At 36.6% G+C, this 23,119-nt stretch overlaps 1 protein-coding gene across 1 annotated transcript; it reads left to right on the top strand.

Moving 5' to 3' along the window:
• Positions 1-484: 484 nt before the first annotated feature.
• Positions 485-22,912, top strand: gad2 (glutamate decarboxylase 2). The gene is made up of 16 exons (XM_051098247.1): positions 485-1,132; positions 1,387-1,449; positions 1,766-1,909; positions 2,413-2,646; positions 3,337-3,427; positions 4,012-4,124; positions 4,602-4,717; positions 6,743-6,822; positions 6,941-6,995; positions 7,118-7,234; positions 9,338-9,402; positions 11,430-11,508; positions 12,564-12,713; positions 12,959-13,066; positions 16,353-16,442; positions 18,783-22,912. Exons 1-16 carry the CDS (start codon positions 1,060-1,062, stop codon positions 18,954-18,956), a joined length of 1,752 nt encoding a protein of 583 aa, XP_050954204.1. The 5' UTR covers positions 485-1,059; the 3' UTR covers positions 18,957-22,912.
• Positions 22,913-23,119: the final 207 nt, after the last annotated feature.

Here is a 23,119-nt window from a genome sequence, read left to right on the forward strand (position 1 = left end):
CTCGTTTTCGCCACACCAATCTAATGCAAGTGGGCAAAACGCTTATTTTCTGCTTTATTATTATTTTGCATAGCCTGTTATTTTCTACACCCTGTAATATAATTATATCTGCTGTATTTAGGGTTTCATTTTATTATATGCATGCGAAATAATTGGCATGTGTGCCATTGCGCACGATCGCCGCACACAATTGAGAATGGTATTGAGAATAAATACATTCATAGTGATGTTTTTATTAATACTAGGTTTTTGAAACTGTCTCCAGTTTGTTTATTAATAAGAAATTGTTTGATGATTAAAAAAAAAGAGGCATGGATGTGGACCGCAAATCTGAATGTCATGGTCCGTGGAGCAGCCCGGCTGCTCCTCCTGCTTCTGATGAAGTCTGCTCACTGCTGGAGTAAAGCAATTACAGAATCTAAAAAAAAAAAAAAAAACTCTTGTGCCTTCAGCACAGATGCGGGTGGTGCGCCAGGAGGGGCATAAACTAGTGTGTGTGGTCACGATTAACGACGCAAAATAGTTCGTCATGACCCGAATGGCGTCGGAATTTCTCTGGTGACGTGAAGCGGATTATCTTCACTACTAGAAGCTTTTATTACCACTAAAGTTGCAAGTTTGCACGTTGGAGAGCCCGCACAACGCATTGCAAGAAGTGCTTTTTTAAAAATGTACTGTGCAGTTTGCAGCTGAGGTATGTGAAAGAGAATGAGAGCTATTGGATGCCTGCGTCTCCATCAGTGCCAGCGTTTCTCCATGAGTTCAGTGACGGTCTACGGCTGCTCCAAATCATTGCGCACGGCGCACCAACTGAATATAGACGCGCAATCTCGGCTGTTCTCCATCTGAGGGCATTAAACTCATTTTATGAGCACCTTAGCAATTAAAGCACTTGATTTGACGCGTCTGGACAGGTGTGACTGTAAATACCTCGGATTTTCGGTGCGTTGGGCAGGATTCAGCACCACGGCTGCGGACAGCTCCAGTTCCCCCGTGACGCGCGTCTGGATGGCTGCTGCTCGCGTTTCTCTGTCGCTGCTCTGATCCGCTCTGTTCGCGATGGCATCACACGGGTTTTGGTTTCTGGGTGCTGAAAACGCGACGGGAAACGGCAGTCAAAGCCCGAACACTCGTAAGTGACATGGCGCTCAAAAAGAAGCTTGCATGATTGTGTTTTATGTATTAGCGGGGCTTTGAGACAAAGAAATGCGACATTTGTTGTGTCAAGGTTAATTTCAAACAGCACTGTCAGCTGTGTCATATGATAATAAACAACAGAATTTAGTTCGTTATTTAAGGCCAGCTCACGCCATGGATTATTGCTGTTCTTAATGGAAGTTTTATGACGGATATGGTGTTCAAATCACTCGCGCTTGATCGTTTCAGCCAGAGCATGGTGTCAGGCGGCGGCCCAGAAATTCACCGGAGGCATCGGCTCCAAATTATGTGGTATGTTTATTTTTTAACAAGCGGTTTAAATGTAAAATCTTTATTTTGTGTCTCATCTATCTTGTTAAATGTGATTAAAAACAAGACAGATTAGAACATTTCATGTTTTCCATGCGTATGGTTCTACGGTGAACTGCTTAGTATCATTAAAGAACATTTTTAAATAGACTATATATTTTTTTATTTTTCACATATTTTATTTTTTAGAATCTAGAAATGTTTGAAAATAATTAGGTGTTGTTAAAACGTACCTCTTTCATACAGTGTGCAAGATTCTGTTTTTTTATTCAATTAATAGATAAATTGTTTCTTATAGCTCTGTTAAATGTCGGGGAGGCTGAGAAAACAGCTCAAGCCCAAGTTAAAGCAGAAGATGGGTCTACAGTCGAGAGTTGCGGCTGTAATAAACCCTGTAACTGCCCCAAAGCCACCGTGTGCTTCTCTGATCTCTATTCAACAGGTAAACCATATATCACATCGCTATCACAACTTAGACGAAAACCAATTTGCTTTGATATGCTGGTTTTATGACTGGTTATATGACGTGGTTTGATTCGATGTAAATATGTTTCCATTTATTTGTGTGTTGTATGTTCACCCAGGCTGCGCTTTTTGCTAAAAAGCGTTTTTAAAATATAGCCATATATTTTGCTTTTATATTTTTTATCTATTTTTGAATTTTGCACGTCGTCTGTATAATTTCCGAAACACTAATGACATTTATGTGAGTAAAAATAGCAATAATAGATTTTTTAAAACGCCTAGACATTGTTGGTAAATTAATGAATAAAAAGGTTATTGTAGCCTACATAAAAATGCAACAATGCATTTCGGAGACGTTGTCCTTTGTTTCCTTTTCAAGGTTAAATGAAGCTATTATAGCTGCTCTTGACCCTTATACTAAATGCCATCATCTGTTATTCTAATACAATCATGTTATTATTTTTTTTATTATTTTAACAGATCTTTTACCTGCACTGGATGGGGACGCGAAGACTATGAATTTTCTGCAGGAGGTTGTGGATATATTGCTGGCTTATATAGTGGAATCTTTTGACAGGTCAACGAAAGTGATTGATTTTCACTATCCAAATGAATTGCTCCAAAGGAATAATTGGGAGCTTTCGGACGAACCCGAGACTCTGGATGATATTCTGATCAGCTGTCGCGCCACGCTAAAATACGCCATAAAAACTGGTAAGCGTTTTCATTTGCAATTTTTAAATAATAGCCTATATACAGTGTAAAAGTGGTAACCTGCAATTGTTACCTTAAAAGAGTTATTTCTATTGGAATCTAACCCGTTTTGTTGGTATTAATATTCTTGGCTTGAATAAAAAACTGTTAATACAGATCTTTTTAGTGTATAATAGTTTTCATACTAGGACATATTTTATTGTGTATTCTAGTATTTATGTTTATTATATCTATATATAGTCTTACATATATATTACGTAAATTCTGCTATTGATTGTCTCGCTTGTAAAACTGATTTTTTTTTTCCAGCTCGCAGAACCACAGGCATCAGTGTGTGTTTGTGCCTGAAGGCAAAACGATTCAGATCAGAACATGACGTAAAATTAAATGAATGCGTCTAGGGACAATTTTATTTTCTCTGGTGGCATTTTAAACTGAGAGGCATTATTTCTAAAAGTGATTTTCGTTTGGGGAATAACTATGAATGATCAGAAAGATTGATTGATTTCCTTGCTGTCTGCGTCGGTCACTGAAATTTGAGCTCCTTCTGAAGTGTTTTACCTCAAGCCGCAAGTGATTATTAATGGTGTGCCATAAATAGATTATAGATTAGTGGGACATTAATATGTCTTTTTTTTTACGTTAAATTATTAATTTTGTATTTTCCCTCTATGTTATCTTTATCTTCAGCACACCCCAGGTATTTCAATCAGCTCTCCACTGGGTTAGACATGGTTGGCTTGGCTGCCGATTGGCTAACGTCCACTGCCAACACCAATATGTGAGTGTGTGTCTCTTTCCATTAAAATACAAAGCAGGTTGAGGTCATTTCCGTTTTCTCTGCCTTTATACGCATTATTTTGGACTGGTTTCTGTGGTGGCTGGCTTAACCTCGCAGATATCTGTTGAAAGGAATAAAATGAAAGGCTGATGAATTCAGACAAGCAAATATAACCTCCACTCACTCATCTTGTGCCATTCACAGAGAGAAAATGAGATGGGAATTAAATTTACATTCTGGCTAATAACAGCAGTTATTATTGTTGGAAATTAAAGTCTTAATTTAACAGACACTTTATAAAAATAATAACGATGTAATAACGATGTAATAACAATGTAACACTTAACTCAGTTTTATTTAATTAGCATTATTATAACTAAAATGGTGCATATTTTAGAAGGTATAAAAAAAATAAATTTCCATCAATGTCTTAAGCTTATTGCAATGGCACACTACTGTAGAACCTGCAGACTGTTGTAAAATCCTCTGAAACATCAGTTGCGAAACAGGTTGTCGTGACTTTTGCTTGTCGTGACATTTTTTCTGGCTTGTGTAACTGGGTCATGTGATCTCTGTGCAAACAGGTTCACCTATGAGGTGGCTCCAGTTTTCGTGCTGTTGGAATACGTCACGCTGAAGAAGATGAGGGAGATCATTGGCTGGCAGGACGGCCGCGGTGATGGAATATTCTCCCCGGGTAAGCAGCTGTCAATCTGCGTGACTTGCCTTAATATGCACTATGTGCTTCTGTTACGATATGAATGCAGGCAGAGGAATTGGCTTAAAGTGGAAAGTTGTTAGAAGAGGATGTCTCCATAGTCTCAAAAACATTGAATCTCAGTTATTTGTGTTCTTGGGTTGTAAAATTAGTATCCAACAGTGAATGTATGATTCCAACCACACCAGTTAAGAGAATATATATATATCAGGTGAATGATGCAAGTGATTGCAATTTCGACACTGCTGTTCTCTGCCCCACTTTTCAAAAAGTAAATAAATGAATTAAAACTTTCAGAATGGACTGGATTTTAGGCATTGATAAACAAATTACAATTAAGGATAAGATGTGGACAGTTACACAAGAGTAAATGACATTCAAGGCCTGAGTTACAACAAACAGAGGTCAAGCTTTACCTGAGTTATGGAATGAAAAGATTGCTTTATTGTCCTCTAGGTGGCGCCATTTCCAACATGTATGCCATGCTTCTGGCTCGCTACAAAATGTTCCCTGAGGTGAAGGAGAAAGGAATGTCGTCTGTACCAAGACTGGTGGCCTTCACATCTGAACATGTACGTCCATTTTATTCATCTCTTTTTACCCATCTTATTCCCATATCCTCCTACTGTTATTTTTATTTATGTATTTTATTATTATTTTTTTTTTTGTTTATTTATGACAGTAATTAACAATAGTTTGTTTTTCCTAAACTGCAATGCTTCTTGTTAATCAGTGCAGGACTCTATAATCGGTAACAGTGAAATAATATGCATATATATATATATATATATATATATATATATATATATATATATGTATATTTCTGTCCAGATTTTGAGAATTTCGTATTCAAGTTAAAAAAAAAAATCACAGTAAAACAGACATTTTTATGAGCTATCCCATTATTTTATATTATCTTTTCCTTTCTACATGTTGGACGGTTCACATACTGCCCATTTTTGCTCATTCTGGCCTTCATAAACAATTGTTTTTACAATCACAATTCCAGAAAAGTTGGGACGTTTCATGAAATGCCATAAAATCAAGAATATGTTATCTGTTCATTCTCTTTAACCTTTATTTAATTTACTAAAGTACAAAGACAAAGTTTCCAATGTATAATAAAAGTATAATAAAAGTGAAGTGAAAAGGATACAGAGTATCCAATGTTTCAATTAAACTTTTAAAACAGTTCACTACAAAACCAGTTATAAGGGTCAATTTTTTGGAATTGATATTAATGTAACATCTGAAAGCTGAATAAATAATCTTTCCATTGATGTATGTGTTTGTTAGGATAGGACAATATTTGGCAGAGACAGCTATTTGATGGTGCAAAAAAAAAAAAAATGCATATTACTAATCAAAATTAAGTTTTGATATATTTATGGTAGGAAATTTACAAAATATCTTAATGGAACATGATCTTTATTTAATATCCTAATGATTTTGGGCACAAAAAAGAAACAAGAATTTTGACCCGTACAATATATTGGCTATTACTAATATATCTGTGCTACTTAAGACTTTGTGTTCCAGGGTCTCAAATGTGTGTTCTTTGCAGTGAAATTAAATACCAAGAGACAAAAGAAGAATGGGCTTTTTTTTTTTCTTTAAAGACTGCAAAATTGCATGTCATGTCAACTGCCCCATTATATATTGTTTCACAAAATGGTTTGATTACAGAACATTTTCATGTATGCTTGTAGCAGTTATTATTATTGAACAATACCATGGTATATTTTGCATGATACACACGCACACACACACACACACACACACACAAAGTTTGGGATTAGTAAAATCTGTAATGTATTAAAAGGAAGTCTACTCTGCTCATCAAGGCTGTGTTTATTTGATTAAAAATACAGAAAAAAAACACTAATATTGTGAAATGTTATTGCAATTTAAAACAGTGGTTTTCTATTTTAATATACTTTAAAATAGAATTTATTTCTGTGATGCAAAGCTGAATTTTCATCAGCCATTACTCCAGTCTTCAGTGTTTATTATCAATATTGGAAATAGTTGTACTACTTAATTTATTTTTTTTTTTTTTTTTTCTGTGATACTTTTTCAGGATTCTTTGATGAATAAAATTAAAAAGAATCGATTTAACACATCTTTGCTGTATAAAAGTATTAACTTCTTTCAAAGAAAGAAAGAAAGAAAGAAAACATTTACTGACCCAAAACTTTGAACAGTAATGTATACTGTTACAAAAGATTTCTATTTTAAATAAATGTTGTTCTTTTTAATGTTTTATTCATCAAAGAATCCGCATCAGCATTTTAGAATTATTTCTGAAGGATTGTGTGACACTGAAGACTGGAGTAATGATGCTGAAAATTCTATTTTAAAGTATATTTTAAATTGCAATCATTTTTCACAATATTACTTTTTTTTCTGTATTTTTTATAAAAATAAATGCAGCCTTGAACAGAAAAGCCTTTAGAAAAGACTTCAAAAAACATTAAAAATCTTACTAATCCCAAACTTTTGCATGGCAGTGTGTGTGTGTGTATATATATTAGTGACAGTGACAGCTTTATATTTATGCACAATTTAGTACACTGATGAGTGATTATGCCTTCCAGAGCCATTTTTCAATCAAGAAAGGAGCAGCCGCACTTGGAATTGGTACAGAAAGTGTCATCTGTATTAAAGCTGATGAAAGGTTAGTCTGAATTACCGCTACTGATGCATCACTTCATGACTGCACAATTGAGAAATGCACGTCTTAACATTATAATCACTAAACCATATGATTTCTTTACTGCTCTCATTTCTTCCAGGGGTAAGATGATTCCTTCCGACCTTGAGAGGAGGATTATTGAAGCCAAGCAGAAGGTAATTTCAATGACCGTGTCTCTGTGACCATCTCGTGTGTCCCTTTTAGGTCTGTTAAAATAATCAGTGTGATTCTTTGGCAAAATGGGCCCTTGAATAACGCACTGATTTCTTTCTCACAGGGATACGTGCCGTTCTTTGTCAGCGCCACGGCCGGCACCACAGTTTATGGTGCCTTTGATCCTCTGATGGCTATAGCGGACATCTGTAAGAAGCATGATGTCTGGATGCATGTGGATGTGAGTTGATCTGCCGCCCTGAACTTATGTGAACTTCCTGAACGTTTCACCTATTAAATACAGACAGTGGACTGCGATCCAAGAGTGATCTAAGTGTTGGCACATCTGAAGTATCATTTTCTGGATGCAGAACTGAGGACTTTCTCAACTGTACTCCATTACAGCTCTTAAAGTCTTGATTTAGTTTTTGCGTTATTGTAGAACAGGTTGGAACTATATTGTTCCAAAAAGGCATTATTTTTTTCATGTTTCACATTATTTCAGCACCTCTCTTCAAGTCTGTCTCAAACGCTCTGGGGTGCGTTTCCCAAAAGCATCGTTAGCCAGCTATGGTCGTAAGTTCCGTCGTTACCAACATAGTTCAACGATTCTGTGTTTCCCAAAACCATAGTTCAAACGAACATTTGCAAACAGCGTCACAAACTTACGTGGTTGGAACTACAGCTCTCGACCTGTGGTTAGAAGCATAGTTCCTTGTTAGTAAGACATATGGGCTGAGTAGATTTTGCTCTTGGGCACAATAAGCAAGCTAACATACAGTACAATCTATATCTTTCACTCGATCTAATTATAAATGGATTTTAATCTGTTTTTTTAACTTCCTTTGTAAGCGCATTTTTTGAATAGTGCGCTTGCGCATAAATGCCTACGGGAACCCCAGAGTATGACGTAAGATGAATCAAATAAATAAAGCAAAATGACAGGGAACAAAAAATAGTGAAATTAGTCGTCAGGTGCCATGTTCAATATAGCTGCATTTCAGAGATCTCTAATCAGTTAAATATCATAAGTTATTACTCGGTGACGTCATTAACAACTGCCCTACATTGTTGAACTAATGTGGTTCAAACAACGGAGATGCGACCGTGTTCGGGAAACAGTCTTGACTAGCTAGTTCATTTCCACAACAATGCATCGTACTATGGAGGTTAATCAGCAAGTTACGTCGTTGTACAAGTTTAGTTCCTGTTCCTGAAATACGAAATGTGCTCTGCTTGGTTAGCTGGCCAAGTCCGCTGTGATTAGCGAACCACTTACAACGTGTTCCAGAAATGACACGCCCCTTACCATAACCATGAGTTTCGTCTGCTCAGCTGTAAATATTAATGATGGCGTCACTTTTGCCATACCAATTCAAGGCTGATTCAGACCCTAAATTGTACAGACAGTTTCAGAGTTGTACTGCACAAATATAATCAATGCATAATCATAAAACGTAAAAATGATTTATTACTATTTCACCAGCTAGATTTGAAATGTGGCATAGTGTAAATTTAGCAAGCATGTAATAAATGACCTCCTTTAGAAGTGTAGCTTCATCTTAATGTTTCATATTAGAGAAATTACCTTCAATCAGTTTGTGTGAGTGTGTACATGTGTGTATTCGTTCTCATGGGGCTGACAAGATTAATAGCGATATCTTATTCCTCATTATTATTCATTTCTTTCTGGTGATGCTGTCGCCTCTGGCATTTTTATAACAAAACAGACATATTGTAGCGGCATGCTGAAGCTCAAACACATGCATTGTTTTTGAATCCATTCAGCCTCATTAATCTGACCTAAAGGCATCAGCACTACTGTCTCAAATGGGCTGAGAATATAATGTACTTTTATATATTGCTGAATATGCTGCAAACTACAATATCTGCTTTCAGAAATATAATCCACCTTATTCTTCAGTGCGGAAGTAAGCCTATGGATGAGACTTCTGGTTCATTAGCCACTATAGGGAAATAATGAGAAGAATGACAACATGCAGTAAATGGCAAAACTGTTTGCACTACAAACCAGTGTGTTCATAATTAAGATAATACATTTAAATATGGTAAGACACACCTATTTGCAATATCAAGTAGCAAAACGAGCTGTTTTGTACAGCTACAAATAGCTGCACGCGAATGAGACCAGAAGCCACACCCATAAAATCTACAAATGGCCGTATTCACTCTTACTTAAGAAATAAGGTGGATAAAGATTAGTTTTATACTTTGGGTCAGATCTCATTTATCTGTATCTAGTATTTCAAAAGTAAATCTCTTTATTTTACAATGAGAAATACATTTCTGTTTTAAAATTACTTCTCTCTCTGTTTTTATACAGGGAGCTTGGGGCGGAAGTTTGCTCATGTCCCGGAAACATCGATGGAAGCTGAATGGAGTCGAGAGGTCAGTATAATCTGCAGCTCCTATGGATTAAATGTCTTGTTCAATCATGCGCTATCCATGCGCTGATTAGTTCTCTTGGTGCTGGAGCAGTAGCCTATTAGATGCACTTATTTATCTACAGGGTGGGCCATTTATATGGATACACCTTAATAAAATGGGAATGGTTGGTGATATTAACGTCCTGTTTGTGGCACATTATAAGTGGTCAGAAACTTGTAAATAACTCATGAAAGAATAAAGTTACGTTAAAACCAAGCACACCATTGTTTTTCTTGTGAAATTCCCAATAAGTTTGATGTGTGATGTATCCATATAAATGGCCCACCCTGTACATAAAACTTTAGTATCGTGACTAAACTAGCCAGTGCATGGTCTCTGAGAATTTTAAACTGGTGTCATGACGAAAACGTACCTGTGGGAACTTTTTTTGCATCTCAGATGCAAGATGCAAAAATACATACCAGTAAGCAGTGTTGGGGAAAGTTACTTTTAAAAGTAATGCATTCAAATTTTGTGTTACTCCCCTAAAAAAGTAACTATGTTACTTATTTACTTTTTATGGAAAGTAATCTGTTACATTACTTTTGGTTACTTTCTAAATCTGGGCAGGCCATGCTTGTTTGTTTTAATATGAAAAGTTCTATTTTTGGCAAATGTAAAAGCCCTTTCATACCAAAAGCCTCAGGCTGAAGGAAAAGTAAATTTACATATGTATAATAGAATGTTCAACAAAAAAATAACAAATATTAGTTTATCTTGAGTAATTTTTGCTAATTAATGTGGCTGAATTGGATCATCGAAGGTCAGCAGCAAAGACACTGGTTTAAATACATAAAAGATATTTGTATTATTTAACACATTTAATTTTTGCAGGTTTGCATCATGTTCTGAGTTGCATTTAACTGTTTTTATTAATTTTGAGGAAAACTGAATGTGAGTGAGAAGAATTAATGCATGTTCACATTTATTCTAGAACTAGAGTTACACTAAAGTAACATCTTACTTCTGATTTCTCTCAACACGGGGACAGTAATAGTAGTGCATTTTTACATTATTGTAAGGGGAAGGTTTAGGGTAAGTGTAGATGTTAATAAAACACAATCTAATAGGTAGAAAATTTAATTTACTGTTAGTTGTATCAACCGAGTTTTTTCTCTATAACTCCAATGCTCTGTGACGTTTTAAAATAACATACCATCTGCACTACACCTAAACCTACCCGATAGCATGAACAAAAGCAAATGTGACGTAAAATCGCAATCGCAAACATGCTGTTTTAGCTTGTTTTTCGATCTCTCATCTTTCAGCTCTTTCATTGTGAGTCATGTTTTTCACCTGATTCGTACCCAAGGAGTCCAATTCTGTGCAATTCTGAGCTACCGAGCAAGCTTGTTACATTTGGAAAGTGAAACAGTAGCTGTAATCATAACTGTGTACGAAAACCATTACAAGTGCTCGCTGTTTTACCGCCTCTAGTGTTAATTTCTGTTGGAAACCACAGTGATATGTACCATATTGGTACAATTTTGTCTCTCATGAAAAAGTTCCCACATACTAGTTTTCACCATGAGACCAGGTTGGAGAATTTTCATTTTAGCCCTCCTCCTCCCCAGCACCACCTCTCTTGATTTGCTACGAGAGTTTTTCTTTACATTTTGCAGCAGACTGTAAGCAGAGTTTAACAGAGCAAGTCTTTCTACTTGCTCAGCAGTGTAGCATATCTACTCAGTAAAGACCAAACATACTTACTGTACACCTCATTCTTATCAATGGATGTTTGTTACATACAATCAGAATTGTCACGGCTGAAATTTGATTAAAAAGTCCACAGATGTCTGTATGGAAAGTTTCCCTTGTGAAATTGAATGAATTTGATCATTTTTCTTTTGACTTGTTTCACTGCACAGCACAGTGCCTCAGGGAGACATCTTTTCTGAATCAAAATAAATTATTATATAGCTATTCATTTATTTCAAGGACAACGGCTTGGTGTTTCAATTATTTGCTGTCTAAATTGACTATTTTAGGGCCAATTCTATGACCTGGAACCCTCATAAAATGATGGCTGTGCCCTTGCAGTGCTCTGCTTTGCTGGTTCGAGAGGAGGTGAGACTGTCTGCTTTCTTCAAAAACCAAAACACATTATCACATCAGATTATTACAGAGGCCAGTATCAAACCACTAAGTCACACTTAATAATGTACTCACCCCCTTGTCATCCAAGATGTTCATGTCTTTCTTTCTTCAGTTGTAAAGAAATTATGTTTTTTTGAGGTAAACATTTCAGGATTTTTATCTGTGCAGTGGAATTCAGTAGTGCCTCCGAGTTTGAACTCGAGTTCAACGTGAGTTTAAATGCAGCTTCAAAGGCCTCTAAATGATCCCAACCCAGGAAGAAGGGTCTTATCTAGTGAAAGGATCGGTTATTTTCTAAAACAAAAATGTACAATTTCTATACTTTTTAACCTCAAATGCTCATCTTGTCTGTGTGAATTCTGTGCATTCCAGGTCAATAAAGTTAGGGTATTTTGAAAAACTTCCATCTCATTTTCTCCTCCAACTTCATCGCTGCAGAAGTACTGATAAGGGTTTACAAAGTGAACGCACAAAGAGGGTCATACACCCTTTAACAAAAACATGGTAAAACAACGACGACAAAAATTAGATGGGAGTTTTTCAACATACCCTAACTGTCATGAACCAGAATACACAGAGGTCACTCAGAGCTAGACAAGACGAGCGTTTGAGGTTAAAAAGTATTTAAATTGTATATATATACATATTTAATTAACCAATTGTTTGCTAGATAAGATCCTTCTTCCTCGGCTGGGATTGTTTAGAGCCCTTTGAAGCTGCATTTCAACTGCATTTTGGAAGTTTAAATTCGCAGACACCATAGAAGTCTGCTATATGGAGAACATTCCTGAAATCTTTTCCTCAAAAAACATAATTTCTTCACGACTGAACAAAGAAAGACATGGACATCTTCGATGACAAGGGGGTGAGTACATTATCTGTAAAATTTTGTTCTGGAAGTGAACTTCTCCTTTAAACAAAGTGTGATCAAGTGACAACTTTTCCGATGACTTTTGATTTACTAATTTCACTGTATTTTATTTTTTTGTAATTTTTTGCCCTTCTCTTCATTTCATTTGTTCTAGGGTCTGATGCAGAGCTGCAATCAGATGCAGGCCTGTTATCTGTTCCAGCAGGACAAGCACTATGATCTGTCCTATGACACAGGGGACAAGGCCCTGCAGTGCGGCCGCCATGTGGACATATTCAAACTATGGCTAATGTGGAGGGCTAAGGTATTATAGAGCTTTATGTTATGTGTTCTTCTAACTGCAAAAGATAACATGAGTAGGATAATGAAAGGAGGAAAGTTCAGATAATGAAATGTGAACATGTAATATCAGCACAGCTGGCTTGCCTTCAACGACTTCTGTAAAGACATTTGAGATGGTTGTTCATCCAAATCGGTCGGTTGTGTAGGGAGGTTTGTTGAGGTTTAGTGTATTATGACAATGTTTGTCTTCTCTATTCTTCTCTGAAGGGCACTATTGGATTTGAGGCTCAGATTGACAAATGTTTGGAGCTTTCGGAATATCTCTACAACAAGATCAAGGACAGGGAAGGATATGAGATGGTGTTTGATGGAAAGGTAAGTCTGACTGGATGTATTTAATTATTTTGGCCAGCTGCTGGATGTTGTCATTGTTTTTATTCGATAGAGATTAGAAAGGAAAGGAATTAGAAAGAATGTTCAAATGAGTAAACTACATAACATCGGGCCATTTCTACTGACAAAAATTCTTTGCTGTTGTTTATTTTCAGCAAACAGAACATGTTATCTTAGACATCACATAAACAGACCGCCCTCAGCATATTACCCACAATAATTCCAATAATAACATCACAATATAGCCACAATAATGGACTGACAGAAATTCTGACATTTTCTGTTTTTCACAGTCAGGCTGCCGTACCATAAATTGAATTGATTTTCTGTGGCAGCCTATTATTGCGACGTAATCACAATATAATGTAACCCACCCCTATATGGCATATAATAATGGGTGGGGTCTTCCTGTATAAATGTGACCTGTGCTGGCGAAATGAGTTGAAATTAACAAATTTTCAAAAATTTCTTCCTGTTTTTACAATCTCCATAAAAAAAAACAACTTCAAAATGATGTATTTTTTTCTTGCAATCAATCAAAAAAAATTCTGAAGTTTCCAAAGCAAAACCTCCTAGCAGCATTGCATCTTTTCGTCCAATTCTTTGTAATAATTACTACATTAGTACTCACAATATGGCTATTTGTTTTTTTTTTTTTTTGTCTGTTATTAAAAATTAGATGCAAATAAACAGTAGAACAAATATTATATAAAAAAGAAACATTGCATTGCATTACTTTTTCATTTTACAGCACTCAAGTAAGAAAACAAAGGCTAATCAAATGTAAAAATCACTTTAGTATATTCATTACAAATACACTGATTATTAACACTACAAAGTAGTTCAAACTAGAGCACCGAGTGATTCCATCTTTTCTTATTTTTTAAAATTCCTGTTCAGAATACACAATTTTTTGTGGGTTACGACAGTCACTGTGTCAGATTATCAACTACACGTTGCTATCCGACCATTCATTGCTTGCCGTCTTTAATGAAGTGTGCTGTCATCAATATGGCTGGACTAGACAGAGGGTGCCATGAGCGTAAACAAACAATGGCTAGCAAACAGCGTGCTTTGCTCTGTCTTGTCATCAGAAAAGCCAAAAAAAAAGAAAACTTGACAGTGTCTGGATTGCATAAAGAGGACAATATGTTCTGTCAAAGAGAACTGAGGTAAAATAGTGTTGATTTAACCTTTTTTTACTCTGTCGTGGTAGTCCCTCAACATAAATGCAGGAGTATTGTTGCAATAGCTCCACGCTAGCAGTACCGATACCACTGTCTCTCTTTTGTTTTGGCTTGTTTGACAGCATGTATGAAGGCGCTTCTGTGCTCCTATTGGCCAGTGCCACAGATACGACGGAAGTCATTGGGACGTCATTGTTGATGTCATGAAGCTTCACAGACGTGGCATTGGTTGTCATCCACTATGTCACGCACACTACAGGAGATGAAATAATGGAATCTTGTGTCCTGATGCCCGCTGACGTTTACGAATGCCAACGATAACCTATGTTAGGGGTGGCGAACTCTGGTCATGGAGAGCCACAGCCCAGCAGAGTTCAGCTCCAGCTCTAATAAAAACTCACCTGGCTGTAGCTTTCTAGTAACCATTCAGACCTTGATTAACTTGTTCAGGTGTGTTTGATTAGGGTTGAAGCAAAACTCTGCAGGGCTAAGGCTCTCCAGGACTGACGTTCGCCACCGCTGGCTTATGTCAAGCAGATCATGCCAAAATCTTGACTTGTGTTGAGGGAAAGCACCAGTCATCAAGAAGCAAGCAGAGAAAAAGATACACCTCTCAGAAAACAATGAAATAAAGATAATTTTAGATGTTTAATTTCTATTTGGAGCATTGGGATTGCTAGTGGGCAGCTTAATGAACTGTGAAAACTTCAAGTTAAACCACAATTTGACAAAAATAGCCTGTGCGCATTTTTAATAATTTTGCCAGCATAGGTCACAAATAAGCCGCAATGTTGATTAGACTTTGTTGATGGTCAAAAGTCTGAACGTCTTGAAATAAACACAAAAACCAATCAATCAATCAATTTTACTAACCCCCAAATCTCAACAGTAGTGCATGTGGTCTACATATGTGCTTTAATTAATATGCTGCTTTAACACCATTTCGCCATCATTTATTTATTTATTTATTTTAAAGTGTAGTGTGGTGTGTTTCAGAGTTATTTAAATAACCATAATTAGCACAGATTTATCTGATTAATTGTTTGACAGCCCTTATATTTTGTAAATTTTCTACCATAAATGTATCAAAACAAAATTTTTGATTAGTAATATGCATTGCTAAAAACTTCTCAGTATTTTCTCAGTATGTTTTCTCAGTATTTCGAGTTTTTTTTTTTTTTTTTTTTTTTTTTTTTTTTTTTTGCACCCTCAGATTTTCAAATCTGTGTCTCGGCCAAATATTGTCCTATCCTAACAAACCATACATCAATGGAAAGCTGCACAGCTTCATAAAAGTACAAAACACACAATATTTCTAAATCCTATTTGATGTCTAAAACAAAGATTCCCTTTGAATTTAAATCCAAGTCCTGTATTTCTAAGTAATTTTGTCAAATGCTGAGCTGATTGTGTACACTAATTCATCTAACATAAAATGTTTCACCCTTGAAATGACTGAGCAGCCGTTTGAGGCTCATTTAAATGTAAATTGTGCCTGGTGCCAATGTGACAAAATGATTTGGCTGGAGGCTCCTTGCTGAAGTCAGTGCAGTACGGGGCGAGGAGGATTGTAGTGTTGCAGTATGATCGAATGACTTTTAGCAAAACATTTCAGCTCTCATTTTCATGTTTAGCATGCTTTTTTTGGTTTATAGCATGTTGAGGTATGATTCAATCTGTGTTTTGTCTGTGTGTCCCACCATCTGAATGGCTAATGACTCCTTTTCATTGGTGCATGGAGGTATTCTTCTCTAGCATAGCCCCTGGAGCCTCACAATGAGGATGAGGGCCTCTAATGGACTGTAGTGTCTGTCTATGAGCTACCTGCTCAAGCGCTCAAAGCCCTCACAGCACAACCTTTTGATTGAATAGATTACATGGCTGCTTCCAAAGTGACGGTGACAAAAATTCCCATTATGGCCCCAGACGGCCTCTAATCACATATTCCGTCACGGATCTTTAATGGACTCCCCAGAGTGCTCTATTTATGCAAGCGTGTGTTGTACGTTAAAATTGAGTGATAGGTGTGTGTATTTTATAAACGTATGCTGATGCTATCTGCTGGTCTTGTGTCCTTGCAGCCTCAGCATACCAATGTGTGTTTCTGGTACCTTCCACCGGGCGTACGCTACCTGGAGGACAAAGTGGAGAAAATGAAGCGTCTGCACAAGGTGAGAAAAATTGGATTTGATCAGCTGATGTGAAGAAGATGAAATACTGCTTTTGCAGCAGTGGTGCAAGGAAAGAGTAACAAAAGAAAACCAGAAATAACCCAAAAACATATTTAACGTTGAAAAATTAATTTGATATTCCTTTTGAAAGCAGATTATGCAATGGAACAAACAATCCTGCATTTGCCAAGATACCAGATATAATGCATGCAAACATGCAATTTTATGAATTAATGCAGAGTGTCCATATGCTAAGAAACTCTGAATGGTTACATATGTGTGCTGTGATACAAAAGGGTTACAGTTTAAGTTATGTTTAAGGGTTCAAGTGATCTCCATGTAAAACTGATCGTGCAGACCAAACCGTAAGTCATAGAGACTTGAAACTTGGAGGGATGGTAGTACTCACACTGCCAACAATGTGAACAAGGCTTGCCCCAATTGGCCTGATGGGGACGCTACAGTGATCAAAAGTACGAAATCGCTCGTAACTCTGGCCGAAGTGTCTTATGTCATTGGAATCAGATTCGTGAGCCTGGCTAAATTTTCGGGTATTTTGCATTTTTTAAAAACCTACTTTTGAAAACTAGTTCTAGATTTTTCGACTGATTGGAAGATGTAACTCTCTAGGCAAATAATTATAAAGGGGAAAAAAAGTTGCATTTTACCTGCTCGAAGGCTATGATGGGGTAGTTTAGAAAAGGGGCATGTCCAAATTGACCCAAAATCCTATAAGGCCTAAAAGAAAACTCAAAACTTCACAAAACCTACTGAGCACATGTGACAGGTGATTCTAAACAAGCATACAAAGTTTTAAGAGAATTGGACCACAGCTGATGCTATAACAGTCATAAACATTAAAAAACATCATATTTCTATGGTAGGGTGACCAGAAGTGCCACTTCCTGGGGACACGTTTAGCACAGGATTTCTAAATTACCTAGATAACCAGGTGTTCTCTGTTTGCGTTGTGCCGATCGATCATTGTATAACATCAAAGTATTGCAAAAGCAATTCAAAAACATGGACCCGTCTGCTCTACTCTCTATAGCTCTCGTGGTACTTTGATGTCGTACAACAATCGTTCGGTGCAGCACAAACAACCAACACTTTATATTTTAGGCAATTTAGAAATCCTGTACTGAACGTGTCCCAGGGAAGTGGCACATCTGGTCACCCTATTCTATGGCAAATTACCTGGATTTGCCAAAAATGCCTTTTTAATCATAGCTAAATAATATGTAATGTCTTTTTCCATACATGCTTAAATGCCTTAAGCACTTGAACCCCGATAATCGCTGCTTGCAGCTATATTTCTACATTTTATTTTTAATACATTTTCATTTAATTGCAATTAACATGCAGTTAAGTGTCCAAAAACACCACATTCAGTGTAAGTGTTTTTTTTTTTATTTGTATGATGAAATGTACTTTTTTTTCACAAAAGGTATTTTTAAAAAATCGAAAGGGAAACAGTGCTATAAAATGACAATTATAGCATTGGGGTCTCTTTGAACATAACAGCAAATAACGGTTAAGATGTCTGTTTGTAACGTCTAGATGCTTCAAACCAGAAAAATATCTAAAATGACACCCCTGCAGTGATGTCATTGTAGGGGGAGGGGCCGCTCATCAGGTGTCCTTTTATTGGCTGGCTGCTTTTCAGTCACTCCCATGCCAGCAAATCTCTAATCGGCTATTAGGCCGAACAGATGGCGCTCGTGCTAGTCATACAAAGAGGGTCTCTAGCTAACCCCCCCCCCCCCCACAAACCCCTCCTCATCTGCCTGAAACTAGAATGCTTATGCTTTGTCCTTTACAGATAACAGGATAGTCATATAGGTGTGTGTATTTATGGAAGAGGGATGCTGCAATACAGTATTTTTGTTTGTCTTTTATATGAAAAGACACTGAACAGGTTCCAGTATATTAAGGCTCATTTCATAGAGATGGAAGTGGTTGTAGGTGCTGGATGCAGGCCACTGCTAATAATAGCTGGACACCTGCAAATGATTTGAGGGGAAGTGAGTGTAATTATGTCGTGATGAGCGGCTGTGTGTCTTTTATTCAGATTACAGTCATACATACTGTCCAAAGCTACTGCTCTAATCAAGTCAGCTCTGCTCAAGGACAGAATCTAAATTGTGCAATGAATCTATCTGGAACTGGTTAACATAGAGACTCTGCTCTGGACAAGTTAACAACCATCTTTTGACATGCTAGAAACCAGTAAAAAGTACTCAGAACACCTTGGGAACCTTATAACAAAGAACTGGTAACCACCAACAGCAAAATTTATTTAGAAAAAACGCCCAAAGCTAATAAAATGTTCTCTCACAGGTTGCCCCTGTAATCAAAGCCAGAATGATGGAGTACGGAACGACCATGGTGAGCTATCAGCCACAGGGAGATAAGGTCAACTTCTTCCGTATGGTCATCTCGAACCCAGCTGCTACCTTTGAAGACATTGACTTCCTCATTGAAGAGATTGAGCGACTGGGACAGGATCTTTAAAAACTTACAACACCAAAACCTGTTATACACTTATTGTGTCCCTGGATGGATCGAATATTTGTTGTGAATGTAACGGTAAATCTTTGATTCCTCTTCTCCAAAGTCATATAAAGATTTTAAAAAAAGACAATATGAAAATATCTAGAGTTTAGTATTGTAGCGTTGTTGTGGGCTTCATGGTCCAAAGCCCTGTAAAAGTGTTACCGTCTGCTTTTACTGTCTATCTTAGTGTCTTTGACATGACTTTGTTTGTTTACACGTGTTTATTGAGAATATGAAGAGTTATTTGCTTCTATTCAGTGCAGGTCCTAAGTTTGAACAGTTATTCAAAGTGCCAGATTACAGATGATATTATAATAGTAGAGACACATATTAACCAAAACCACTTCATCGTATCTAAAGCTTTTGTATTCACATACAATGTACAACTTTTATTGATTTAACAAGATACAGAAACATAGGAAGAGTTTTTTAAAACAGTTTTGCCCAACTGTATTAAGTGTGGACGTGAAGTTCGTACATAGTTGAAACAAATTAACGTAAGCGCAAAAACAAGCACAAATATAATGTTGCGCTCTAAAATGATATTGATCTATACAGTAGCATATCATGTGCTACTGTACTTCTGAAATTTGACAATTATAATAAAGAATGAGATTAAATTAAGGATACTTGATGAATCCTGTTTGCAGGATAAAATGCTCTTTAAAATGGGAATTTCCCTTCCCCCTAATAACATGTGCAATTATATAACAATATTCTTTATTCGGAAATTCAGAATTTCCAACTTAATACTTGGAAAAGTGCAATAGAGCGACATTTGGTGGTTGGTCTTTGAAACTCTTTAGGGAAAAACAGAGTAGGTTTAGGTCAAATCTAAAAAGAAATCAAATATTCCTTCTTTCAACAATGTCCCCTAGAAAGAAACAATAGCACATCCAAACTATATACTGTATTAAAAAAACATGGGTTTAAATGACAAATTTAGTCTATATATGTAGTAAAACACTTTCCAACATTATAGCAATAGATTTTTAATTTACCGACCCATTCATGTACTTATTTAGCTTTCTTATACAAAACGATAGATATTTCAGGGTATTAACAGAGCTAAATTTAATGTTATATATAAACTCCAAAAGGAAAATAACACATGAGCATAATTAGGGTTCTGCCCTATGATAGTATGTAAATAGACTTTTAAGATGTTCTTGATCAAGTACATATCTATGTGAATACATCACTGTATTGTATATAAGGCAGAGTCTATTTGTGTGGTAAATAATATTATTTTCTCTATTCAACAAATATTTAATCTTAAATGGTAGATACATTCTGCTTGTGTGTGCGTGTGTCAGATGTGTTGAATATGATGACTTATGTAACCGCAAAGATGAAGGATCTGGCTTTAAATCCACTTGAAGCCTCTGCATTTTAACGTACTAACTCGAAATGATTATTATAGCAAATTTCGGTGGTTATGAGAGCCATTTCTGAACCAATGCTGGTTGTGTTTGTGCCCAAGTGATAAACTTGACATCCTGTGCCGATTTGTATTTTTGTGTGTTTGTAACTGTATTGCCTTAGTATTAATTGCCAGTATTGTCTAGTTCTCCTAAGAGGAGCTCGTGCACTTTAGCTTATATGTATGATGATCTGTCCAATGGATGTTCTTAGTTTGATGTTTTAAGAAACTGAGCGTTGTCTGAATGTGTCCCAGCTTTGACGTCCATTTGAGATGAGAGTTGCTTATAGCTGAGATCCTTTGTAGTTTTGCTAATGCTACGTTACTGCCTGCATCCTTACAGAACGTAATAGTCAACCCTGCTGAAAAACACAACTGAACCCTGCCGAATTCGGTCTTAGTTGGTCTCCCAGACTGGGGTGCGTTTTCCAAAAGCATCTTAGTTTGAACATAGTTTGTTGGTACCAACAGTTTGGTGTTTCCCAAATCCATATTTCCAACAAACATTTGCATCACAAAACTGTGTGATCGAAACTACAGCTCTTAACCTGTGCAGTAGTATAGTACAATCTATAGCTTTCATTCCATACATACACAAATTTCATTCTACGTCTTTTTTTTTTGCATACATGCTTTCGTATTATGTAGAGAAACGTACGTGCAAAAGTAGCGAAGCAATCCTTACATGGCGTATGCATTATTTACAGCAATAATGACATTAATTTGATTTTAAACTGATTAATTACCATAAACCTGCTTGACATCATTTACGACAGTTCTAAACCAATGTGGTTCAAAAACAAATGTGCTATAACGTTTCTATTTTTTCGTAAAACAGTCATGGCTAGCTAGTTTCTACAACGGTTCATCATATTAAGGTGGTTAAGCAGTGCGTTATGTCATTATATGGGAAACGCATCCCTGGTCAGACTTGAAGACCAACTTAAACCAGCTAATCTGGCTAGTTATGAAAATTAATGCTGCCTTCACATGCTCTCAGAAACTTCATACTTCCCACTTGTGAAGTTATAATTACGACTTCATCGTGTTTAGGTGCTTTGTTGTTGGAAAGAACAGGAATCATTCATGAGTTCATTCTTGCCAGTTTCTTTTGGAAATCTTATTATAGCCAAAATGTATAGGAGGTATTTAGTCAACATCAAACAAGTTTTGAATGGGAATGTAGCATTCCATTTTTTGGTAACCGTATAACCATACGTACATTCACTGCACTACATATTCAGCTAGCTGACGATTCCTTAATTTTGGTCAACTGAATGGTATTTTTGCTTTGCTCAGTACATACAAAATGCACAAAATGGTTATTTATGTACACAGATATACATGACAAATATCTCTCCTCCACCATTTTTAAAATTTTATGGCCCGCCCAACTTGGAAACTGGGGTATCAAAATTATCTCAGAGTTGTAAATATGACTTCAGAGGCCATTCATGTCCAATGTCCGGTTTGGAAACACGTATTAACAATAATTCCGTTAGCATGTGACGCAGCATAAACATGGCTAATTTTCATAAGGGTAAAGCTGCTTTTTCAGCGTGGAAGGAATGCTAAGTTTGTAATTTTCGAGATACAAGTGTTCTTTCTGTCCCTTTTTCAGGATCGACAAGCTGTGTCACATAGTTTGTGTATTTTAAGCTTTGTAATCATGACAAACGCATCGACATCCTCACCGTGGTAGTCTTGGAACGCCCACCGTGCTGTCTTTCCCTGTTGCTGCTACAAACCTGCTCTCTTTGCACGTGCATGAACGCCTTGCCTTCCGAGCTTGTGAAATACAATCCCAGATATTCACATATATATATATGTATATTTAGTGCAACCTGGTGTTAGTTTTAGTGGCAATATGGATAGCTTAGCTTCAAATATATATAGTTCACTGTCGCTAGCTTGCTCACTCTGTGTTAGCATTATCCAACGTATTTATCTGCTAAGCAAGCATGTTCTGTGTGGCTAGAAGTTGTATGCTTTCGCGACCGTATATCTCTATCTTTCTCTCTGTCTTTCGCTTTGGTTGTTTTCCGCAGCTTTAATATTAGCGTGTGTAGTTCCTTGGCATGCCTCTATATAAGCATATTCAAAGTCTCGATGTCTCTCTATCGCACTCTTTTCTTCCTGTGTCTCTCTTTCTCTTGCTTTGCCCTGTAGCAGCTCTCAGACCTTTAAGAGCAGTGTTTCGCCTGCTGTTTCACGGCTACCCATCATGTCCATCAGTTTGTCATATGAGGAACTCATGTGTTGTCATGAACCTGACCGAACAGGGTAACACCATGTGACTGGGTGAATTCATGTTTTTTCTTTCTCACCCAACATTGCTTGAAAGTAAACTGACTGTCTGTGGAACTGACGTTCAGATGAAAGTTACCAACAAATAGTGTGTTGAAATTATATAGAGAGAGGCAGATAACAGACCCTGCTGAAATGTGTTTTACTTTCATGGGAAACACCAATAAATGTTACTGCCAAACAAGCCTGTCTGGATTTTTACTAAACCACAACACTTCATTTGAAAGACAATGGGCTCTTCTGACTAAGCATCCTGAAAACCATCTAGCAACAATATTATGTAATGTGTGAATAAAATGACAAATTAACCCCCCAAAAAATACATAAAGCCATATAAAGTGAAGTAGCATGTGAAGAGGGTATTCAGTATATGTTTCAGTGCACAGGGTGA

This window comes from Labeo rohita, chromosome 24, assembly GCF_022985175.1.
Source record: "Labeo rohita strain BAU-BD-2019 chromosome 24, IGBB_LRoh.1.0, whole genome shotgun sequence".
Classification (NCBI taxonomy): domain Eukaryota; kingdom Metazoa; phylum Chordata; class Actinopteri; order Cypriniformes; family Cyprinidae; genus Labeo; species Labeo rohita.